Here is a 22,867-nt window from a genome sequence, read left to right as displayed (position 1 = left end):
GATGAGAGTCCTGAGGTTTAGTGACAACCAGCAGACAGTCAATGTTTCCTTACTTTATCTGGAAACCAAATCCATTTTAGGATACTTACTTAAATTCTTGTTCTGCTTATCTTGCTTGAAAATAGAAAAGGAAAACTGTTTATTCCTGTCATTCTTGAGTAAAAGTTAAAAACACACATCTTAAGATATGTGGGTTCATTAAGTCTCTTCCAAGGCAAAGAGTGCATAAGTAAATGCAAACAGTGTTTGGATATCAAGCTTAAGTCCTTCTGAACAATGGCATGCAGTGTTTATTCTTGGAACAATGTTATGAGGGCCACAAACAGCATATTATTTAGATTTTTCTAGGATGTGGACATATTATCAGTTATATGAATATACTTAAGAAGGGAAAGAATGTTAAAAAACATTGCCCTAATCTGTTATTTTTTTTTTAAAGATTATTTATTTATTTATTTGACAGACAGAGACCACAAGTAGACAGGGAGGCAGGCAGAGAGAGAGAGGAGGAAGCAGGCTCCCTGCTGAGCAGAGAGCCCTACTCAGGGCTCGATGCCAGGACTCTGGGATCATGACCTGAGCTGAAGGCAGAGGCTTTAACCCACTGAGCCACCCAGGCGCCCCGCCCTAATCTGTTATTTTGAGAAATGAACATCATGCTAGCTTTAAAACTTAATATGGAATAGTAGGAACATGTTTTATATAATTTAAAGTGTTAATGTTAATTAACAGAACCTGATTTGTATAGCCCCTCATACTTGTCAAATTCTTTCACATCTAATTATCTCATTTAAGCCTCTTAGCCACCTTCCTTGACAGGCAGGAAAGGGGTTATTATCCCCCTAGTGACATAACCATTTGCTCATGGTGTTAAAGCTTTTTCCACTAGAACACTCTGAAGACTTTGCCTACATGCAACCAACCTGTTTGAACGAAACAATCCCAAATACTCAGTACTTCCAATTAGCTGCAGAAAATCTATGGGGTCCTGTGAATGCCAATGTATTTTGTGGTTCCAAAGTAGAATTTGAAATTGAAAATACTGAATATTTTGAATTCAAAAACAGTTTTAAGAATATACTACCTGCTACGCACTGTGAACAGCACTGGAACATCACAGGGAAAACAAGCATGAAACCACATGATTATTTTACAGAGAAATGGATGTTCAGGAAGTTGTATTTGGTATGGACGCATAAGGAAAAGAGTAAGGAGAGTGTAGGCCTATAACTTGGACTTTGGGGGAGTTGGTTTTAAGATGAATGAAGGAATCTTAGATGGAGTACTTAGCAGACATTTAAAAATGCACAATGAAGCCTAGGGAAATAGTTGGTTCTGAAGCAGTGAATTTGGGTGTCACTTAAAGGCATATAGGAGATAATTAAGGTGTGGAATTACATGAAGTTTCCCAGAGAAGTAAGAACATGAGAAGATAAGCTAACCAAGAAAGTAGATTTGTACAACACCAAGGTAGACAGTGCTTCTGGTGAGAAAGGGACAGTCAAAGATAGTGAAATGAAGAAAATTATTGAGGAACAGAGAGATTAGCATTAGGGAAGGAAAGGGAAAGAAAGAAGAGTGGTAGCTTTCTAAGAGTAACTTGTCAAATGTTAAGGAAGCTGAGGCATATTTGAGGAATAAGGAAGTTGAAAATAGAAGGTGCAGAATACTCTTTCCAAAGCACACAACAAGAGAAATATGTGGAAAACAGAGGATTGAAAATACCAGTGAGAGTTAGATTAGTTACGAGTAAATTCTGTGACAAAGTTGTATCATTATTTAGACTTAAATCCATTTGGCACGTCAAGAGTATTCGGTGGTCTTGTCGTGATAATATAGGAATAGCAGGGCACCCATCTGATACTTGGGCACATATCTTACTTCTCTGCTTATTTTTTTTTCAAGAAGAGAAATTTAGTGAAAATTATTACTGTACGGATTATAAAAAACTGTTGAAATGGTTAATTAAGACATTCTTTTTTCTCTTTGCCTTAGTAAAACTGAGTTTAAAAATCTGTTTCCCTTTACTTGTTGTACACTTTCCTGCAAAAGGAGAGTAACAGAGTGATATAAAGCACGGTTGAAAAAAGTTTTAAAAAAGTATAATATAGGGGTGCGTGGGTGGCTTAGTCAGTTAAGCATCTGCCTTTGGCTAGGGTCGAGATCTTGGAGTCCCAGGATGGAGCCCTGCATCAGAGGAGGCCTGATGCTCCCTCTCCCTCTGCCCTTCCCCCTGCTCCTTCTCTCTCTGTCTCTCTCTCACTCTCTCAAATAAATAAATAAAATCTTTAAAAATAAAAAGGTATAATATATACAATTATAGAAGTTGATGGTGAAGAGTCTTATGGTTATAAAAAAGAGAAATTCATTTATACCAGCTAGATTAAAATATAGATCTGGAATCCAGAGAGAGAAAACGAAGAACACTTGGGTTCTTACCTAAAGTGGAAAAGAGAGTGATAAATGAAGGACTTTCTCTGTGTTATCTCTTTGTCTCTCACTGTCTGTGTCTCTGTCTCTTCTTTTACACTTGGTGCTTTTTTGTTTCTAGAAACATCTGTTTACTTTCTCTGTACTGTTTTGTCACTCTTTCACATGGCTGCTTCTGGGATCTTGTATACTCCAACCCTTGAATTTCAACTTCAGTTACCAACTGAGACTTTCTTTTCTCCATCTTGATATCCATTTCCTCTAAAGCATTGGGAAAGAACTCATCATTTTTTGAACATAGCATATGCAGCAGTTGGCATAAGACATGGTCATCTTAGATTTTGCCTCTCTGGGTGTCAAGGCACACCACTTTGCTGCTAATGTGCCAGGTTGTAGGGGAGAAGAGATAGGAGAGATGTGATTGTGTCTTGTATGTTAGGGTGTCTCTTCAGGGGATTTGGGTATAGCAGAAGGAGATGTCTTAAGTAGTTTGTAATGTACATAATTTAAAGTGAAAACATAGCACTTTATATTTACAGAATGGTTCATATAAAAAAAGAGAATTATGACCCTGGGAATATTTTAGTAAGGGGATATTTATGTATTTTTTAACCTTGTAATGAAATTAAAAGGGATCTTCGGGTAGATTCTCCCATATGAACTTCCTGCTTGTATTGGGTTTTCACACCAAGTATTTGTCACTTCTTTTCTGTAAACTTATTTTACACTGCATCACAATGAATGACTATCACAAAAACAAATAACATGTCAACACATTTATTGGACCAGAGCTCTCTTGAGATAATCTCTGAATTTTCATCAAGACTATAGTGATTAATGTTTCTGATTATGATAATCAAATAACTCATTCATGGTTGTTTCAAAGAGGACTTGAAATATAAAATGTGTCTAGAATATGGTGAGTCGTTTGACTCAGACTATTGGAATATCGGAAAAGCTGAAAAACATTTTTGGCCCTTAATATTATGCACTTAATATATGGGGACCCCGCTTTTATATGTAACACCTTCCCAAAGGCCTGGGCAGTTCATCTTAAAGTGTACTATTATTTGTGAAAGTGTACTCTTTGTTTATGAGGAGTGAATTGAGCAAGAGTTGTTGTCTTATCCAACTTGACATTAACATAAAGCATCCAAAGATGGGATAAAGTTTTCAACAAGTGAGGTTTATGTTTTATTACTTGCTGCTCAATAAATGCACTAGGCAACTGAAGTATGGGAAAGAAGGCTATTACTTTATTTTCCAAAGAAAACTTCGTTTGTACTTAGTTTCAGTTGAATGAGCAGCAAAAAATAAGATTTTGTTTTCATGTGTACTTTCTATAGCTTATTTAAAAGTTTGCAAATATTTGCTGAATGTGTCCTTTATTGGGTGGGTTTGTGTGTGAATGAGTTTTCCGTTCTTAGGCAAACTGGCCTTGTGTTTAGCTATTTATTTTAATAAGCCTGTGGACAAATTTTTATACTTCTTTGTGCTTTAGAAAGCTCACTAGGGAATAAGATTACAAAGAATATTCTGTATTTGGAGAAGATACATATAATGTCAATTAGCTTAAAAGCACAAAATACAAGTTGGTAAGGTTCAGTCAGGCCTTGCTCAAAATCAGCCATTAACACAAAAGGGTCTAAGCTACATGGAAAAATTACATATACAGTTACAATACTTAGACCTACAGTTCTGGCCATATTCAAACATGTATTTTTCATAGTATTTGGTTTTAAACTCATGAGACTCTCCTTTTTAGCTGATGTTTCACAATACCTGATTGGCCCTTTTAACTCCCCCAAATCTGAGCATGGAGTATTTCAAGTTGAACTGAGAAAGATGTGTTTTATGAATACATTTGAATATTGAATTAAGCAGATGGTTTCTTGAGATTTGGTTATAAGTCCCTTCCAGGGAGAATTTTTTTTTTTCCTATTAAATTGAATGGCCATCTGGATTGAATGAACTAGAGACTCTAAATTCAGTCTATTGATGGGTCTTTGTTATTAGCCTTTTTCATGAGAGTGATCTGGGCAATTTGTGAGAATATTAATGAGCTGGGTTCAGAGGTCCCTTTAAACTCTTTGAGCCTATAATTTAAAATATGGGATTGAGAATATGACTGAATTTCTTTTTGCTTCAATTATATTAAAAGGAATTAAGATAGTTTCTACTCTATGTCATACGTCATCCAGAACAAAATATGTCACCCATTGGCCTCTGAATATTTGACCTTGGGTCAGTCAGTCTCTATGCCTTAATTTCCTCATTGATGATAGAGTTTAAGAAAAGAATCTTTAACAGCCCTTTCAACTCTAAGATTCATTGAGCCTATCAGATATTGAATTCACCCAAAGGAAGGGAATTGCTACAAATCCTTACTTGCAAGCACAATTTTCAAGCCCAGATTCCAACTCTTAAAAGAGTTTCAGTGCCACTGAGGGGAATAAAAAGAGACCTAATAGAACTTCAAAGGAGCAAAGGCTAAAAGAAAGGCAAACAGGGATTCAGAACTACTGAGCTCAGTGTCAGGAGTATGAATCATATTTACTCTGATTTCCTGTTTCTTTTCATGTTGAGTCTCAAAAGAAACCAGCTACCTTATCTGGTTGCTTCTGTCTGCTTCTCTACAGACACACAAATATGCAGATTCACACACACACATACTGCAAGCCCCTACCTCTTAGAAGCTGGATAAAAGTTGTATTTTGTTTTTTAAAGTGTCCCATAGCTGTTTGGATTATTGCATGATATTATGGATTGCAAGATTAATTTAAACAATTTCTTGCCACAGTGAGGTAAGAAAATCAACACAAATTAGTGTTGGTGGTCTCATTCTCTTGGTAATCAAAACAGCAGGAAAAAGATATTGTGTAGTCTAGCAGAATCTTCTCTGTTATTTCACTGAAGGAAGGTGAAAAAGTCTACTCATTCTTGTCTAATTCTTATCATCTAAAGTTGAATAACAAAAATCCTTGTAAGAGAGCTTGAATTTGTAATAGAGTGCTAATTCAAGATAACAAAGCATCGGTGGTATTGAATTTAAGAGGTGGTATTGAATTTAAATTCAATTAAATTGCATTTATTAAATTTAATAACAAGAATTATTGAATTCAATATGGTATTGAATTTACATATACATATATATGTATTCTTTTTTCCTAAAAATACTTTTTTATTCATGCATTTTCTTAGTTTGGAAGTGTATTTCTGTTATCAGTATTATTTTTAAATTTTTTTTTTTATTTGAGAGAGAGAGAGAGAAAAAGAGAGAAAGCATGAGAAGGGAGAGGGCAGAGGGACAAGTACACTCCATACTAAGCATGGAGCCTGCCTTGGGGCTCCATCCCAGGACCCTAAAATCGTGACCAGAGCTGAAACCAGGAGTCAGACACTTAACCAACTGAGTCACTCAGGGGCCCCTCTGTTATCAGTAATATTAATATGAAGAGAAATGTTTTATAAAATATTCTTTATTTATTATTTAATCACTGTTAAATATTGCCCCTCCTCCAACTCATATAAATTATTATGAACCGAAACATTAATTTAGTTGGAGTATATTTATTGTAATATCATCGTAGGACAAAAGTTATGTTATTGTTGGTATATTTCTAAAAAAAAAATAAGGAAAAAAACCTGTAAAAATACTACCATCTATTTCTAATCTCTTCAGTTTTACTCTCTTTTCCCTTCTATTTTGAGATATGTGTATATATGTTGCTGAATGCATTTGTGAATATAGAGTTCATATAAATGACTACATTGAAAATACTGTCAACTCTTTGAGGACAAGGATTATTTCTTAATTGTATTCTTTTAACCAAATCATTAAAAAGTATTTGGCACATAGAGGTTATTAAGAAATATTTGTTGAATGAATGGATGTGTTTATTAGGAAGAATTTATGAAGTCATAAAATTTATAACATTTAACATGCTTCTTGAAGAGAATATTGAATCATGTGTTTTATCAACATTTTCTTGCTCAGAAAACAAATATTTCCCAGTTATACTTGATATTTATTACTATAAATTTTCAGAATAAATTTTTATGTTGCTGTAATCTATTTCTGTTCATTTTCATACCTCCCTTTGCCAAGGGAACAACTTCATAAGGAGAAATCAAAGAAGTGGTAGTGTTTTAGAGACTCATCTAAGTGTTAACAGTTCTATGACCTGAGAATTAAAGATAAACAGTTAAGTGGTTTTGCTGAAGTTATATTAGTTTGGAGCTTGGAGATAAAGTAATTTAAAGGTGGACTCTATTAGCAGTGACTACATCTACAGATATTTTATTTGTTAAAATATATTCCTTCAGGGATTCTCAGCACAAACCTGTAAAACAAACCGTTTTTAAGACATTGAAAGTGATCATGTTTCTCATGTGACTTGGTTTTGTTCCTTAAAGTACATAGAACTTCAATTTTAAAAATAGATTTAAAAAATGCTCTAGCCTTTTAAACATTCACAGCTTGATAGATTCCAGATTTGCTAAAGAGTTTCCATCCAACAGCACTGTGATTAGTTTCTTTAATTTGGCCCTAAATACTCTAAACTATTTCAAAAGTTACCCAATGCACCAATTCTTATCTAGAAAGAAGGTAGAAGTGTAGTCAATAGACTTCAGGCCTTTGACGGTGTTTTGTTTTTGTTTTTGTTTTTGTTTTCCCTCTTCATGAATAAAAAGATATCTGTGGGGCCTGAGAATTCACGTTTTACTTTGGTTTTAATACAGCCACACACATTTTCAAAGCTATCAGCAAGATGAGAGCAAATGCTTATAACAGAATGAGTGGTAAAGTTTCCACTTTCCTGAAGTTTCCTCTATCAATGAAATTATTTGCACCATTTTATGAAGATCTAAATTTAGAGATTTATATTTAGGGGGAAAAAACTTCTTTAAGTTTTGGGTAACATTTCTGATAATGTCTCACGTATATACTGCATTTTTTATCTCGAGAGGTAGAGAATATCTAAACTCTAAACTTCCCATTTTATAGACAAAAACAATGAAGCAAAAACACATGGTCAGATATTTGTGGGGTTGTGGGTCAAATCCAAGACCCCAAGAGCCAGTTGGAACTTTCCATTGTATTCTGGAACATTCTTTTTACTCTAAATCATGAAAGAGTTACGAATTTTCACTCAACTTTAGATACTGTACAATTTGCATAAGCGAATTAAAATCAAAATATGAAACACTCAACTTAAAAAAAATTTAAAATTATGTATTCAAGGGATAGTATTTGTTATTAGTATACTACAAAAAATCAAAGTGTGTTTGCTCTCTTTTTCTCTTTGTATAGGCTATTAATACTATCAGTTCCAGCTTCAAGGTATGTTTTAGAAAACTTTCCAGGAAGAGAATTATAATAAACCACTGAACTTATTCAAGAATTTGCCTAGAAAAGATAATGTTCAAATAACTGGCACAGCCTTGAATTTTGAATTCATTTTTAAGCACTCTGGGTGTGAATCTCTAAATTTATTATCTGATTTCTTTGACTCAAGGTTAACTTGAAGGCTGTTGTTAGACTGGCATGCAGATAGTGAAGGCTAATATTATGTTAAATTTTTATTTTTGGAAGACTTTTTCATGATATAAGGACATAGTCTTACTAATGGAAATTATATTCAGTCAAGATATTTAAAACTTTCTCTCTGTATCACAGAAATTTTAAAACATAATTCTCGATAGAATCATTTTTCAGACATATTTCACCCTAAACTCCAGATGCATTTGTGTTAGACATTATATATGTTAACTTAGTATAATATAATATGTGATTTATTTATAGCACATTTAAAATTTTATAAATAGAGGAACCTAGGTGGCTCAGTGGCTAAGTCAGTTATGTGTCCACCTTTGGGTCAGGTCATGACACCAGGGTCCCAGGATTGAGTCCCATGGCAGGCTCCCTGTTCAGTATAGAGTCTGCTTCTCCCTCTCCCTTTGCCTGCTGCTCCCCCTGCTTGTGCTCTCTTTCTCTCTCTTTGTCAAATAAATAAATAAAATCTTTAACAAATGCGTGAAAAAAAAACAAATGTATGAGTGTGTGTATGTATATATATATACACATACACACACAATACATACATATATATATACATACATACATATATATACATACACACACACATACATACATACACATATACACACACATATACATACTTTATATAGTTAAGGGTGAAATCTTTTAGAAAAATGTAGTACTTGTACTATTAATTAAAGTAATCCTTTGAAATAAGTACTCCTTCATATACAAATATATGCAATCATCTCTATGAAAAAAATATATGAATCACCCACACAAAATATGTATTTACAACCATGGTGTGTGTGTCACACATGTAAATGCAGTTCACAAATGGCCACCTCTGTAGGGATGGAAAGCCCATCCCTGTGTCCCTGGACTCTGCCACTCTGCACAGGCTCATATAACTTTTCTGTGCATTTTGATAACTAATACTGTTGTTTTCTGATAAGTTATTTTTAGCATATGTATTTGGTATTCCTTCAGAACTGCTGTCTCAGGGATTTTAGTACAACAAATAATGGAATAAACTTAAATGAACTACAAAAAACCCCAAAACAATTGCCTTGAATAAAAATAGAGCATGAATAATCCTGATCAACCCCAGTGCCAAAACGTCTGTTATTGTATTACTTGAAATATGTTTGGACAGAAGTTAACTTCTCTCTTAAGTGTATGTGGAGTGGCAAAGGCTTACATTGCCTGCATCATTTATTTAAATGCATAATTAAGTTACAATGTGCAGTGTCGACTGCATTAATAGGTCTTTGCTCAAGCAATATAACATGTAATCATTTTGTAATTTGAAACCTTTCAATGTAGTATTGCTCTTGTGAAACGGCTTTACAGTAAGGTAATAATACAAGGAGGGGACCAATAGAGAAATTTTAAAGTACAGAACATTAGTGTTTGAAATATACTTCCTGAGGAATTTTATTTCCATACATACCCAAAGCAACTGGCTCAAAAGAGGTACATAAAACTCTAATAGAACATCCAGGAAGCATTTAAAGAAAAATGTCACAATGTACACAGAGCCGCTACACTTTGTGGTCCTCATAAATGTGGCTTTGCGTTGCTCCTCCTTCGTGTGTAATGATTTGAAATTGTGTTTAGTTTATCTGTATGAAGTTGGAGAGCTTGGTAGTAATTTCTCATGAAAGAATTTGTAGCCAGATGTGGGAAAATGTATGGGTTTATTTGTGTATTTATTTGTTTAGCAAAATTTTGTTCATTCCATGTACCCAGCACCCTAGCACCTTAATTGCTCAATTCAAGGAGCTCTGCTTGGCTGTTGCATATTTAGACGGAACCTGCTAAGGAACTATGACCTAGGGAGCTGTTGTTTAACTCTTAATTGAATTATCAAAAATTCTACGGGACTTCAAAATTATTTTTCCCTTTCTTCCCACTTTCATTATATATTTTATTGAGAAAAGGGGATAAAATTCAGCCGAATGCAGCCTTTTTGAAAACCAAATGATTATTTTTGGAATATCTCTCTCCTCTCTCTCTGTCTTACCTCTATTTCTGCATTTGTGAATAGTCCCTTAGGAAAAACCTTACAAGGCTTTGCAAAAAAGGAAAATCAACTGAAAAAGCATTCTCAGGAAATGGACAATATACAGAGTTGCTGAAACTTTATAGTAACCAAAGTTATTTATGGCAATAGGTTGTTCTCAAGTATCACTTAAGCAATAATACATTGAAAGAAAGCTATTTCTTGGTATGTTACTTGGCACCTATATGTTTTATTAAATTGTTAGAATTATTTGAAAAATGTCAGCCAGCCAGTGATAGAGGCCATTAAATTTTGGAATAAGGTATGAGGCAGAAATTCCTAAGCAAAGAAAAAATGTCTCATCTGGTACTTGGGCTAATACCTCTTACTGAATTTCCTCAGACTTTAATTTCACATTCTTAAGATTTTTTTTCCAATTTTTTTTTTTTATACTTAGTTAAGATTTTTTTTCTGCTTACAAAGTATCCCTTGTATCTTGACTGTTTTGGAAAAAAGGGGGTTTCACTTAGTGTATCATAAAGTTGTAAATTGAGGTAAGTTTCTACTAATGCTTTAAACATGACCTACTTGCAATAATAAAATGCACATTAAGAAATACTTTTTTGGGGGCGCCTGGGTGTCTCAGTGGGTTAAAGCCTCTGCCTTCAGCTCAGGTCATGATCCCAGGATCCTGGGATCGAGCCCCTCATGGGGCTCTCTGCTCCATGAGGAGCCTGCTTCCCTTCCTCTCTCTCTGCCTGCCTCTCTGCCTACTTGTGATCTCTCTGTCAAACAAATAAATAAAATCTTAAAAAAAAAAGAAAGAAATACTTTTTTTTTTAAAGATTTTATTTATGTGTCAGAGAGAGAGAGAGAATACACAAGCAGACAGAGTTGTAGGCAGAGGGAAAAGCAGGCTCCCTGCTGAGCAAGGAGCCCAGTGTAGGACTTGGATCCCAGAACCCTGGGATCATGACCTGTGCCGAAGGCAGACACTCAACCGACTTAACCACTCAGGTGCCCCAAGAAATACTTTTTTAAAAATTTTAATTTCACTGGATCACAAGGAGCTACAGTTGAAGAAACCCAACTGGTCTACTTAATGGGCCTGTGCCAAAAGTCTTATACAAAGTAGTAAGGGTTATTGGTCATTTCGGGGAGTCTGAGGCAGATCCTAGTCAACTTGCTTACCAGGTGGTTTGCTGCCCTAGAAAAACCAAAGGTGAACTTGGCAAAGTCTCCTGGGTAGGACCCGGGCATTGAACAGGAGCTATTTGTTCATGTATATAGTAGGTAACTTCAAATTTATGCACTTGGGTAATATATTACTGTGAGAAACTTCCTGTCATAAATTGCTAAGGATTCAGTTGGAGAAACAAAGCATGAAGCCTAAAACCACTGCTCTGTTTAATGTTTTAATGACAGGTGCTCTCAATCTATGCTATTAGTGCACCTTATTTTTGTGATAGTATCTATGAGACAAAATGCTAATTTGGGGATACGAGTTTCCAATGGATTTGTCTGCTGTGAAATGAAAGAAAAACAAACAAAAACAAACAAAAGAAAATAGCTACAAAGAAATTATCACCCAGAGAGTTAGAAGCCAATACAATCTGGGTGACTATAAATCATTGTAAAGTCTTGCATTTATTCATTTATCCCACTTAAAATTTTCACTTAAAATACTATAAAATACCAAGTAATGCTGAAGGCATTGTATTATATGCCTCTAATAAATTGTCAATAAGAGGGTCATGTTCTTTAGTGGAGTGAAAAAAAAAAAACAAAACTATGTTTAAACGAAGTAGAGAAAGACCTTTATGCTATAGCACCATAGAAGGAAGAATTAGCATGTTTCTCACCTGACTTTAGAGAAACATTTCCTTTTCCTTTTTTTTTTTTTTTTTTTTTTAAGATTTTATTTATTTGAGAGAAAGAGAGAGAGTGCAGGAGCCGGGGTGTGGTGGTTTCAGAGGGAGAGGGATAAGCTGACTCCTAGCTAGGCAGGGAGCCCAATGTGGGGCTCAATCCCAGGACCCAGAAATCTCCATCTAAGCCCAAGTCAGATGCTCAACCAACTGAACCACCCAGCCAGCCTAGAGAAACATTTTCTACTGACAAGGGGAGAATCAAAAGGTAATAACATCCACATGGTATCTTTACTTCTGAATGTGCACACTTACAAGATTTTATGGCTTATAAAACTGTTTTACCACCATTATCAAAAGTCTTGTTGAGGTTTTTAACAAAGCCATGCTAATCCGTTTCCCTGTGTGCTTATTCATATTTAGGTATTCAAAAAAATGTAGAAAAAGTTAAAAAAAAATAAGGAAAATACCTATGTCCTTCTACCCAGAATTAACATATGCTAATATTTTGTGATATTTCTGTCTCTAATTTTTAAAGAAAAAATACAATTTTTTTAGAGAAAGAAACAAAACAAACAATTTTTAAAAAATAAACAATTCCTATTTACTAAAGGTATAGTTGGCGTTCCTTTTGAATCCTTTGATGGTCCACCTTTGTTTTTCATTTTACTTAAGGAATCTCTTCCTTGAAATTGTTACAGATTCTGGCCATGTGTATTTCTATGATTTGAATAGGTATTTATATGGTGTTTGGTTTTAAAATTTATTATAATGCATTTTTATTTTAAATCAAAGTATCTATTACCCAAGCTGATTAACTTTGTGTTCACCACAGTTTGGTGAACATTTTAGCTTTGTTTTCAAATTGTATTTAACGATGATAAGGAAATTAAGCCAATTGAGAAGATACAGAGAAGATATTAGAAGGCCATTGACACAGGCTCCAGGCTTTCCAATTTGAAACAAAGTAGGTTCCAGGACAGTTAGTGATTGGGATACATTTTCAGAATGAGGTGAGAATCCACACTATATATCTCTTAAACTATACATTTTCATCAGTTTCTAGAAGTACTCTTAAAATATGTTCTTTAAAGTAAGCATGTTTAGGAACATTCTAAGAATTCTTCCCTTGTCTGCTTATAAACAAGAAATTCTTAGGTGCCTGGGTGGCTCAGTTGGTTAAGCGTCTGCTTTCAGCTCAGATCATGATCCTGGAGTCCTGGGGTCCCCATATTGGGTTCCCTGCTTAGCAGGGAGGCTGCTTCTCCCTCTCCCTCTACTCCTCCCCTGCTCATGCTCTCTCTCTCTCTAGATAAATAAAATCTTAAAAAGATAAATAAATAAGAAATTGTTCATTTGTCTAACTGAGGAAGTATTTTAGAGTCAGGAACTAATGGAGGACATTGTCAGACAGCATACTTTCTGAGAAAGTACTTAGACTTCTTTTTCTCTATGCTTTGCAGTTTTTTTTTTTTAAATAACAATAAAAACATAAACAGTTAAATGGTTCCAGAAAGAGAGCACAGCGGTAAAAAGAAAACCATGAGTGTGTGGTGTCCTAGAAGGCTAGTGACATAAATATGTCCAGAAGGAAAGGAGTTATCAGTTGTGTCAAGTGAGATGAGAATGGAGAATTTCTCTTTGAGTTACTAATGTAGAAATCATTGTTGGTTATGACAGAGCAATTTCAGTGGAATGCTGGTGGTAAAAACCTGACACACGTGGGTCCTCCAAAGGAATGAATGGAGAAAAAGTTCAAGACATCAAGTACACACAGTTCTTTACATCCTTTTCTGTAAATGGGAATTTCTTATTAACCTTAGAGCTCTTTTTAATCAAAAGTTTTAAGAATATTTTATAGTTCTTCACAAAAAGAATTTCTTAAAATGGGTAGGAATAACATTTTCAGTGGGAGTTTTTTTTTTCTTTATTAAAGATTTTATTTATTTATTTGACAGACAGAGATCACAAGTAGGCAGAGAGGCAGGCAGAGAGAAAGAGGAGGAAGCAGGCTCTCCGCCGAGCAGAGAGCCCGATGTGGGGCTCAATCCCAGGACCCTGGATCATGACCTGAGCCAAAGACAGAGGCTTTAACACACTGAGCCACCCAGGTGCCCCTCAGTGGGAGTTTTTAACAAATGGAATTATTTAATGAAACCTATAGCACAAAAATACAAGGCTACTGCCTCTATAATGATTGCACAAAATTTTTAACAGTGCCATTGATTTTTAGCAAATAATCATGATTTTATAAGAAGGTGGGAGGAGTAGTAGAATAAAAGAACATATTGTTGCTGCTATAGAGTTTGGCAGAAAATATAAAGAACCCCCTTTTTAGCACAAAAACACCTCTGTCTTAGTGATGGTTCTGTGATTTTTCATAAAACTTCTGTTGCTTTTGCCACTGTTGATAGCTTTTCTCTTGATATCATGGCTTTGAACTCCCTTCTTAGAAATTTGTTAAAAATGAAAAGGCTAATATTCCTGACCATGAGGCAAGTTTGAGTAGGTATTTCTTTTCCTTCCTTTCTTTGTAGGTATTTTTGTAAGTAGTGAATGATAACTTCCCAAGAACTACAGTGGGTGTTTTGGGGAAGCAAGATTTATCCACATATTAAAATGGAGACTATTAATCATAGGTAATGAAAAACATCAAATGGATTTTAAAGTATAAAACAAATGTATTTACAGTGATTTCCATTTAATACGATTGTTTTTATTGAGCTCTGGACCTCTCAAATGATTTGTCTGCAATATGAAATCTGATTTAACAAATCCGTCTTAACCATATTCATTATATAGTTATTCGTATCAAATTTGGCAAACGGAAAAAAAATTAGTGGATAAAATCTTGAGACATTTATAATAAATCTTTCCATTTCAGGCTACGGCTCTCCCTGAAATAGAAACTTGTTAGAAAGGATTCATAGTGATTAAATTGTTCTTCACTTAAGAACTTGTTTTCCTTAAAGTTTTGGCTATTGATAGTATTTGATCTCAAAATATTGCTTATAGAGTTACTTTAATTTTTTTTTCCTCAAGCTTATAGATTTACAATCCCCAGAAGCTATTTACATCATAATACGCAAAAATTTTAGAAAGTGAGGAAGGCAAAGTGGGTTAAACTTTTTCTCGGGTGCCATTCGCTGCTTTACAGAGGCTGCCCTGAATTAGGCACAGGAGAGGCTTAAAGTTGAGATCTTGTTGGGATGGGAGGACTTACTCAGGTGTTACAGTCATATTGCAAACACACCCAATCTGCTTATATTTCTTTATTGAATTTGGAAGAGAGAGGAAGGTGACGCAGACTCACCCTTGGTACCACCACTGTGAAGCACTTACCCCATTATTTGCTAGTCCTCCCTTATGGTAAGCCGGATTCTGTAACTTCTCATCTTGGATCCACTGTTAAATTTAATGCTGTAATAACTTGTCTCTATCCTCAAAGCAGTCCTCACAGGCTTCATGGTTAAAGCACTGTCAAAATCCTTGCAGCTCACAGACCAAATCACAGGAATTCATGTCTTCTAGCCTTTGCATATGCAGTTTGTTTTGTTGTTAATGTGTGCCAACCATGATTCGCTCATTGGCCCATCTTTCCAGATTCTTCCCACATATCAAATGCAGGAGTCTAGTCATTCTGTCTTCTTTGTCCCTAAGCAACCTGTGCATATATTTTCATATGGTATTTTCACATATCATGGTGGTTATTTATTTCTATGTGTGGTTTCACTGCTGGAGTGAATATTATAGATATTAAATCCCATATCTTAAGGAACCAATCAAATCCTGACCCATAGCATGCACTCAGTAAATATCTTATGATAAAATGAATGAATAAACAAGCAGAATAGAATATGTGGATGAATGAGCAAATGAACGAACGAACGCCTTAAGGGAGATATGGCAGAGGAGAAATAGCCTGAGTTCTGTCACTTAGGAATGCATTTACTTGGCAAATTTTTGCATGAAGGCACTGAATTTATCTGAACCTGTTAAAGAAGGTTTGTTTCTATGTCTCTGCAGAGGTTTCTGGTAGATAATACGTAAAATTTTGTACGTAAAGGTATAAAGCATTATACAGTATAGGGTTTTTTTTTTTTTCACATTCAAAGGCATTATGATATATTCCATGAAAAAAACAGCTCCCAACATATGACATTAAATAAGGAAAAGGAAGAACAAATGCTAGAGAGCAAGAGATCAGATCAAAAGATGAATGAGGCCAAAATTTGCTATATTGTCCTGAGCACCAGACAAAGAAATGTTAACACAAGGATTCTAAACTCAGGCTGCATATTATAATTACCTGGGTATTTAAACCATGTTTTTGCCTGAGTTCTGATTCATCTGGTGTGAGGTAGGGCTCAGTTATTGGTATTTTTTAAAGCTCTCCAGGTGATTCTAATATACAGCCAGGGTGAGAGCCACTGTCAGGCCAGAGGTATTGAAATGTTTCTAGGGAGAAACACTGCATAAGACATGAGATGTTTTAAAAAGATTCATCAGCATGAATAGATAAGAAGAGAGGCTAGGAACAAGCATTGGATGATTAAAATGTCTAGGAAACATCATAGATGACAATAACTGTTTTAAGGTCGAAGCTGTTTTCCTTAGAAATCAAAGGAAGCCACTGTGGAGAAATACGAAAGATAGTCCTTCATAATTAAGTGACATTGTTCAGACAAACCTAGGCACATCCCAGGAATTAAACTGGTAGAGCAGCATTTTAGAAACTTCACTTAGAAGTTATTTATATTACAAAGCAGAGGATAAAATGGTTATTGCTATTTGCTTATTTACCCATGAAAATTCCTAGAGGAGGTAAGTTTTGAACATGGTTGAAATGATAACTATTTGTACAGAGGACAGAAACAATGTATCTTTTTTTTCCAGGCAGAAAGGTTTCTTTCTTTCTTTTTTTTTTTTTTTAGATTTTTTTTATTTATTTGACAGAGAGAGATCACAAGTAGGCAGAGAGGCAAGCAGAGAGAGAGAGAGAGAGAGCGGAGGAAGCAGGCTCCCCACAGAGCAGAGAGCCCGATGCGGGACTTGATCCCAGGACCCTGAGATCATGACCTGAGCTGAAGGCTGAGGCTTAACCCACTGAGTCACCCAGGTGCCCCCAGAAAGGTTTCTAATAGGGTTTTGAGAGTCATGTTTTCCTAGTCTGTCCTATTGCTTTTTCCCTTAAACTAACCATGAGATACTTTACTGATATTTTTCAAGTATTAATTCTTTTTTGGTGTTTTGGCCCCTTTTCTGTGTTTAAAAGTATTTCAAAACAAGTCTAAAAGAATGTAATGTGTTTAAAAACATAGTTAAATATATAAAATAGTGGCCTTGAGGTGAAAATATACTGAACTTAACACTAGCCTCAAAAATTAATTCACTTTTTTAAAATGTCTTTGATAGTCATTTTCTAACAGATTATTTTTGGCATGAGGAAAGTAAAATTTCATCGGTTAATTGAAAATGTGCCACACTAGTTTGAAAAAACATTACCTTCCCTACTTATGTCATACAAATCTGTTCATATGAAAGAGTGAAGGTTATATTCCAATGGTGAACCTTTTTCGGAAGCACTACAGTGTCTTTCATTAATGTAGAAGCCTTAGAAATTCCAACATTATGTGTAATAAAAAAACTGCAAATACTTATAAATATTTCTTGCCCTGAATCTAATTAAGAGATTTAGGAAAGAAGGAAGCAAGGATAACAGGAAGTGAATAATATCTTATTTTTGCATAAAAAAATCTCATGAGGAATATGGAAAACAACCATTTTAGTATTTTCATGGAGAAAGTTCAAGCCATAACTTAATGTCTTACATTGTACAATTCAATCAAGTGCATTATTTTGGTTAACCTGTTTCAAAAAATAGTTGGTATTGGTACAGAAGAAAAGTGAATACTTCAAAACCTTAAACTAAGTTTTTCACTTTTGTTTGCTTCAAATGTATCATTTATAAAGGCTGTGCATGTAGTAGATAAGGCATGAGGTGTGCTCCCGGAAATTTGGGTAGGCAGCCCAACCTTAGGAAGAATAGTTTGTATGCCTAGTTTTCCTTACCTGTAAGTAGGGAGAATAATAATATTTATGTCAAGTTGTGTATGATATATATCAAGCACTTAGATAATACCTCACACAAATAGTAGCATCATGTAAGATTTAGCTACTAAAATCATAAGCATAATGACACGGCTTAAAAGGAGACAAGGTAAAAATAAAATAACTACACTTAAGATTTTTTTCATTTCACTTAAAACATTCTGACAATTTGTTTATCCTGGGGATATTTTTAATCTTTTTTTTTTTTTTTTGGAAAGTCTCCATATTAATGCATGTTAGTATGAGTCTAGACCCTTGCTAGTTCAAATGGTACTCCTTTAATTAGACTCTTAGCAAACAACCATGTCTCTCAGTAGACACTCTAAATGTGGAGTAGTTTGTCACAATTATTTGGTAATCTCTTTCAGTGTAACTCACACAGCAAAAGTGACAATATTCCTGTCACTCCTCAGAAATGTCCCAGCTCTGCGGGTTTCCACATTCAGGAGAATGAAGAAAGCCATTACGAGGTATGCTGTATCTCTATAGAGACCATGTTAGTACTGAGCAATTTGTATTTTCCTAGTAATTTATATAGTCTGAGTTAACTATAATAAATATTTTCTTTGCCATCCTCTTCTATGTTCATATTTTTATACTAATAATTTTTTAAACAACATACAGTTTTAGAACAAAAGATAAATAATATTTTTCCTCTTTGATAATAGTCTAGCTATTAAATATGCTTTTCTTGTCATTGAATGCAAAGTGTTGATTATTACCTAGTTTGGGAGAAAGTAATGAGCAACCTTCTTTCTTTTGGAGTTAAAGATTCCTAATTGGTTAATTTTTATTAGTTGAGCTCAAAGATACGAAAATCTGTTGGTTGAAAGACTGATTTGCTTCATCCCCTATACTTAAGGAAGATAAAGAAGACAGTGTTGCTCAATATGAGCAAATTAGCTGGAATTTCCATTAATCTTTTCCCTTTTTTCCTGCCTTTTCTCAGCTTGATCTTTTATTTCCTTGTATATTTGGATTTAAAATAAAAATTACTTTTCCTTTTCCTTAATGAGTCCATCCATTGTAAAATGTAAAAGATGCATATTTTATTCTTTATTCTTTTTTTTTTTTTTTTTTTTTTTGTATATTGGGAGGGGTATTCCAGTACCAATTATTCTAACATGGCTGGATGCAAAAATCTGTTACCTTTCTTTTTTTTTTAATTTTTTAATTTTTTAAATTTCTTTTCGGTGTACCAGAATTCATTGTTTATGCACCACACCCAGTGCTCCATGCAATATGTGCCCTCCATAATACCCACCCCCAGGCTCACCCAACCTCCTACCCACCGCCCCTTCAAAACCCTCAGTTTGTTACTCAGAGTCCACAGTCTCTCATGGTTCATCTCGGCCTCCAATTTCCCTCAACTCCCTTCTCCTCTCCATCTCCCCATGTCCTCTGTGTTATTGCTTATGCTCCACAAATAAGTGAAACCATATGATAATTGACTCTCTCTGCTTGACTTATTTCACTCAGCATAATCTCTTCCAGTCCTGTCCATGTTGATACAAAAGTTGGGTATTCATCCTTTCTGATGGAGGCATATGTTACCTTTCTTTTAATTTATTAAAACTGTGGTTTGAAACATAACATACAATTTACCATTTTAATCATTTTAAAGTTACCATTCAGTAGTGTTAAATATGTTCACATTGTACGATAGAATATCAATTTTTAAGGAATTGTGTTCCAATAGTTAACTCTAATATTAATACATACAAATTTGTTTCATGTATTTCTATAGTCTTAGCATATAGATTATAGATAGATGATGGAGAGATAGATAATACGAATATGTATATATGTATGTGTGAGTGTTAGTGTGTCCTATGTATTCTATTTTCTCATTGAAGCTAGGTTTTTCCCGCATTTCCTTAAAGGTATTGAAAATATTTTGATTGTTATTAGTAGTACAGGATTTTTGCACTTGTTTTTGCCAAGTAAAGGGATCTACCATTCTCAAACCTCCCAGTAGTAATGTAGGTCAGAGAAACTACTTTGATTAATAGAAATTTGATGGAATAAACACCTTCGTTTCTAACTATTAAATGAGGCGGAAAAAGGATAAAGTGGTGTTTTGGATAGTTTTATCCCTTAATACTTCCTTTACACTTTTTCTTTTTCTTTGTGTGGATCTAACTAGTCAGAAACATCCTTCTAACCTATAGCATATATTCTTCTTCCTATTTTGCTTTTATTTGCTCTCTTTCTCCAAAATCTCAATCACTTGATGGTTGAGAGAAGAACTATAATTTAACCCTTTTATTTTTCATCATTACTATATATATTTCAGGTGTGTAGAACACGGAAATTTCTCCCATGAATCACCTTTATTTCATCCAATAATAACACAATAACACTTACTCTATGGCAGAAATAAACAAGTTTTATTCATATATAAAAAACTATGTAAATATTTTCAAAGTCCACATAGAATGTTCTGAAAGCCATTGAAATCCTGAGTATTTCCCAATTTTTTGTAGAGAATTTAAATGAGCTATAATTAAAATAAGTTTCCATGAACAATATTTTTATTCTTCCTTAGGTATTTTATAAGGCCCAAAGCACAAGAACACAGTTTGTACAGGGTTTATTTGTCTAGAGAATGTGGATAAGAAAAAAAAATAATAGAGTTATCATGTTGACTTACGAGTCTAGTTATCAAAGAATAGTGAAAAAAATCTACTGTGTTATATTGATAAACAAAGGAAAATAAATTATTTTAGGAAATTTTTATTCCACAAATTCTCACTTTACCATCATATTCCAGGTCCACTACAGTCTCAGCAGTTCCCAGTTAGGTCATCTCTAAGGCCCTAGTTCTCTCTAGTGCTCTGTGATACTAAATAAAGATGATGATATTGACAGATGACATTTTTGTGGCACCTACTCTATGCCAGGGTCTGTGTCAAGCTTTTTATGTATATATGTGGCCATCACTTACATTTTGTCCTTGATGAGTTTAGATTGCTTTTCATCATAATATACCTAATTTAGTAAGTATATGCTTCTATTTTTTAATGCAGAGTGAAAATCTCTAATGTTTCTAAGAAAATAAAACTTGGAAACAGAAGTCATGCCAGCTTTGGAGTGCTATAAAGTATTCTGCGAGACAGGGTTTCTATATAAATGCTTAATATCTGTAGACCAATAACAAAGGGCATAGTTGCAGCAACCTGTTCCTTAAAAGTTATTAATCTAGTATTAACCATTCTTGAGAATTTATGAGGTGATTATAACCTACAAAGTTGGTTCCTGTGCTATGCTGTTACATTTTTTTCCCTTTATATTGAATAATGTGGTAAGCCTCATAAATATATTACTGTTTTATTTTCTCATCATTTATACTTTCCCTCTTTAATCATCTTAGTAAAGTAAAAATAAGAACATGTTAAGCTTTTAATCATAAAAAAAATTTAATTAAATAAAACTATTCTGTTCAAGTAGAAAGTCATATTTTTTGTTGACTGATATTGATTAATCTGAATGTAGTTATTAATAAGTTTGTATTATGAATTTAGATATAAAATGGAACAAAGTCTGTATGACTAGCAAGCTTTTAATCATTCTTAAATCATCAGACTTTACCCATCACACTTAACTTAGATATAACAATTATTGCTTACTTATAGAAAAAATGATAGTATCAGCTATTGGGTAATTTCTGTACCAAACATTACCTCAAGCATTTCATATGTATTACCAAATTTTGTCTAATCTAAGATGTTCAGGTGTTACTGTTTAACATCTTAGTGTAACGTATGCTGCAGTTTCATTTACCATTGGGGAAAAAAATGCTGTTGATTAAACTCTCGTTAAGTGCTTGTTTATGGTTTCTTTAATACGTTTCCTGCCTCAAGATATGTTAAAATGTAAGAAAGCTTACATATTGAATCATTAAAATAGAGCTCATTTAATTCTAACAACAACCCCATTATTATTATTCCCATTTTACAAATAGGGAAACTGAGGCATACAGTGGTTATATAATTTGCTTGAGTTCACACAGGTAGTAATTAATAAAGTTGGAATATAACCAACACAACACAGTTTCAAAAACTACAAGGTTAACTACTCTAAGATACTATTTAAGTCAAAAAAAATTCACAGGCTATTTGGCTGTCAGGGACCATAGAGATTATATATTCATACTACTGAAGCATAACTTGATAACAAGAAAGATGGAGTAGCTTGCTGTAGGTCACAGAGCATGCTGGTGATAGCACTAGAATGAGATCCAGATTTTCTGGATCCTGGAGTGATCTAATGACTACCTCTAAGCTGCATAAAAAATGTCCAAGCAAATGTTAGAGAAAAAAGTTCATATTTGAAATTTTTCTTAAATTAGATTTTAAATAAGGTGTGGAATTTAAATGGACTATCATATTTAAGTATTCTCTTCCTGGCAGGCCTTCTGTCATTGGATACACAAAGTGCCTTGATGGTTAAAATAGAAGCATAGAAATGAATAAGTGCACATTGTTTTCATGCCATAAATGCATATTACCTTTACTAAGCATCTTTGATCTATAAATTTTATGTCATTTCCCTTCTATTATGTTCATTTCCCTTTATCCATGAAATAGCATAGAATGCAAGCAGTTAGAGCTTTAAGTGTCTTATATTCTGCAATCTGTAGGAAAATGTCTCATAGTTATTGGAATTCACACAAGACTGCATCTCAGTATGAGTAGCTGTTCCCTGTCACTGTTTTTGATGCTTGAGCTGAAGTATTTTTACAAAATGGTATAGTATTCAGTGTATGAATTCTTGAGATAAGACTTTTCCCTTGAAGCAATGAAATCCGAAAATCAATGTCAGATGGAAATCTTAACTCTAAGAGTTAGGGAGATTGGTGGAAGAGTTTTAAAATAAGTATGAATTTTAGCCGCCAGACTTTGGAAATGT

General features: G+C 34.1%; 1 protein-coding gene across 1 annotated transcript in view; it reads left to right on the top strand.

The window, feature by feature from the left end:
* LOC111147021 (protocadherin 9) overlaps positions 1-22,867 on the top strand; it is an 899,956-nt gene that overhangs the window by 310,233 nt on the left and 566,856 nt on the right. Inside the window, exon 3 of the mRNA XM_022502867.1 lies at positions 18,325-18,426. Coding sequence (XP_022358575.1) covers positions 18,325-18,426 — 102 coding nt within the window. The remainder of the gene's footprint in view (positions 1-18,324; positions 18,427-22,867) is intronic.

The sequence above is a fragment of the Enhydra lutris genome, unplaced genomic scaffold (assembly GCF_002288905.1).
Source record: "Enhydra lutris kenyoni isolate GAN:26980312 unplaced genomic scaffold, ASM228890v2 scaffoldscaffold15, whole genome shotgun sequence".
NCBI classification, from domain to species: Eukaryota; Metazoa; Chordata; class Mammalia; order Carnivora; family Mustelidae; genus Enhydra; species Enhydra lutris.
This window is presented reverse-complemented; position numbering and strand designations above follow the sequence as displayed.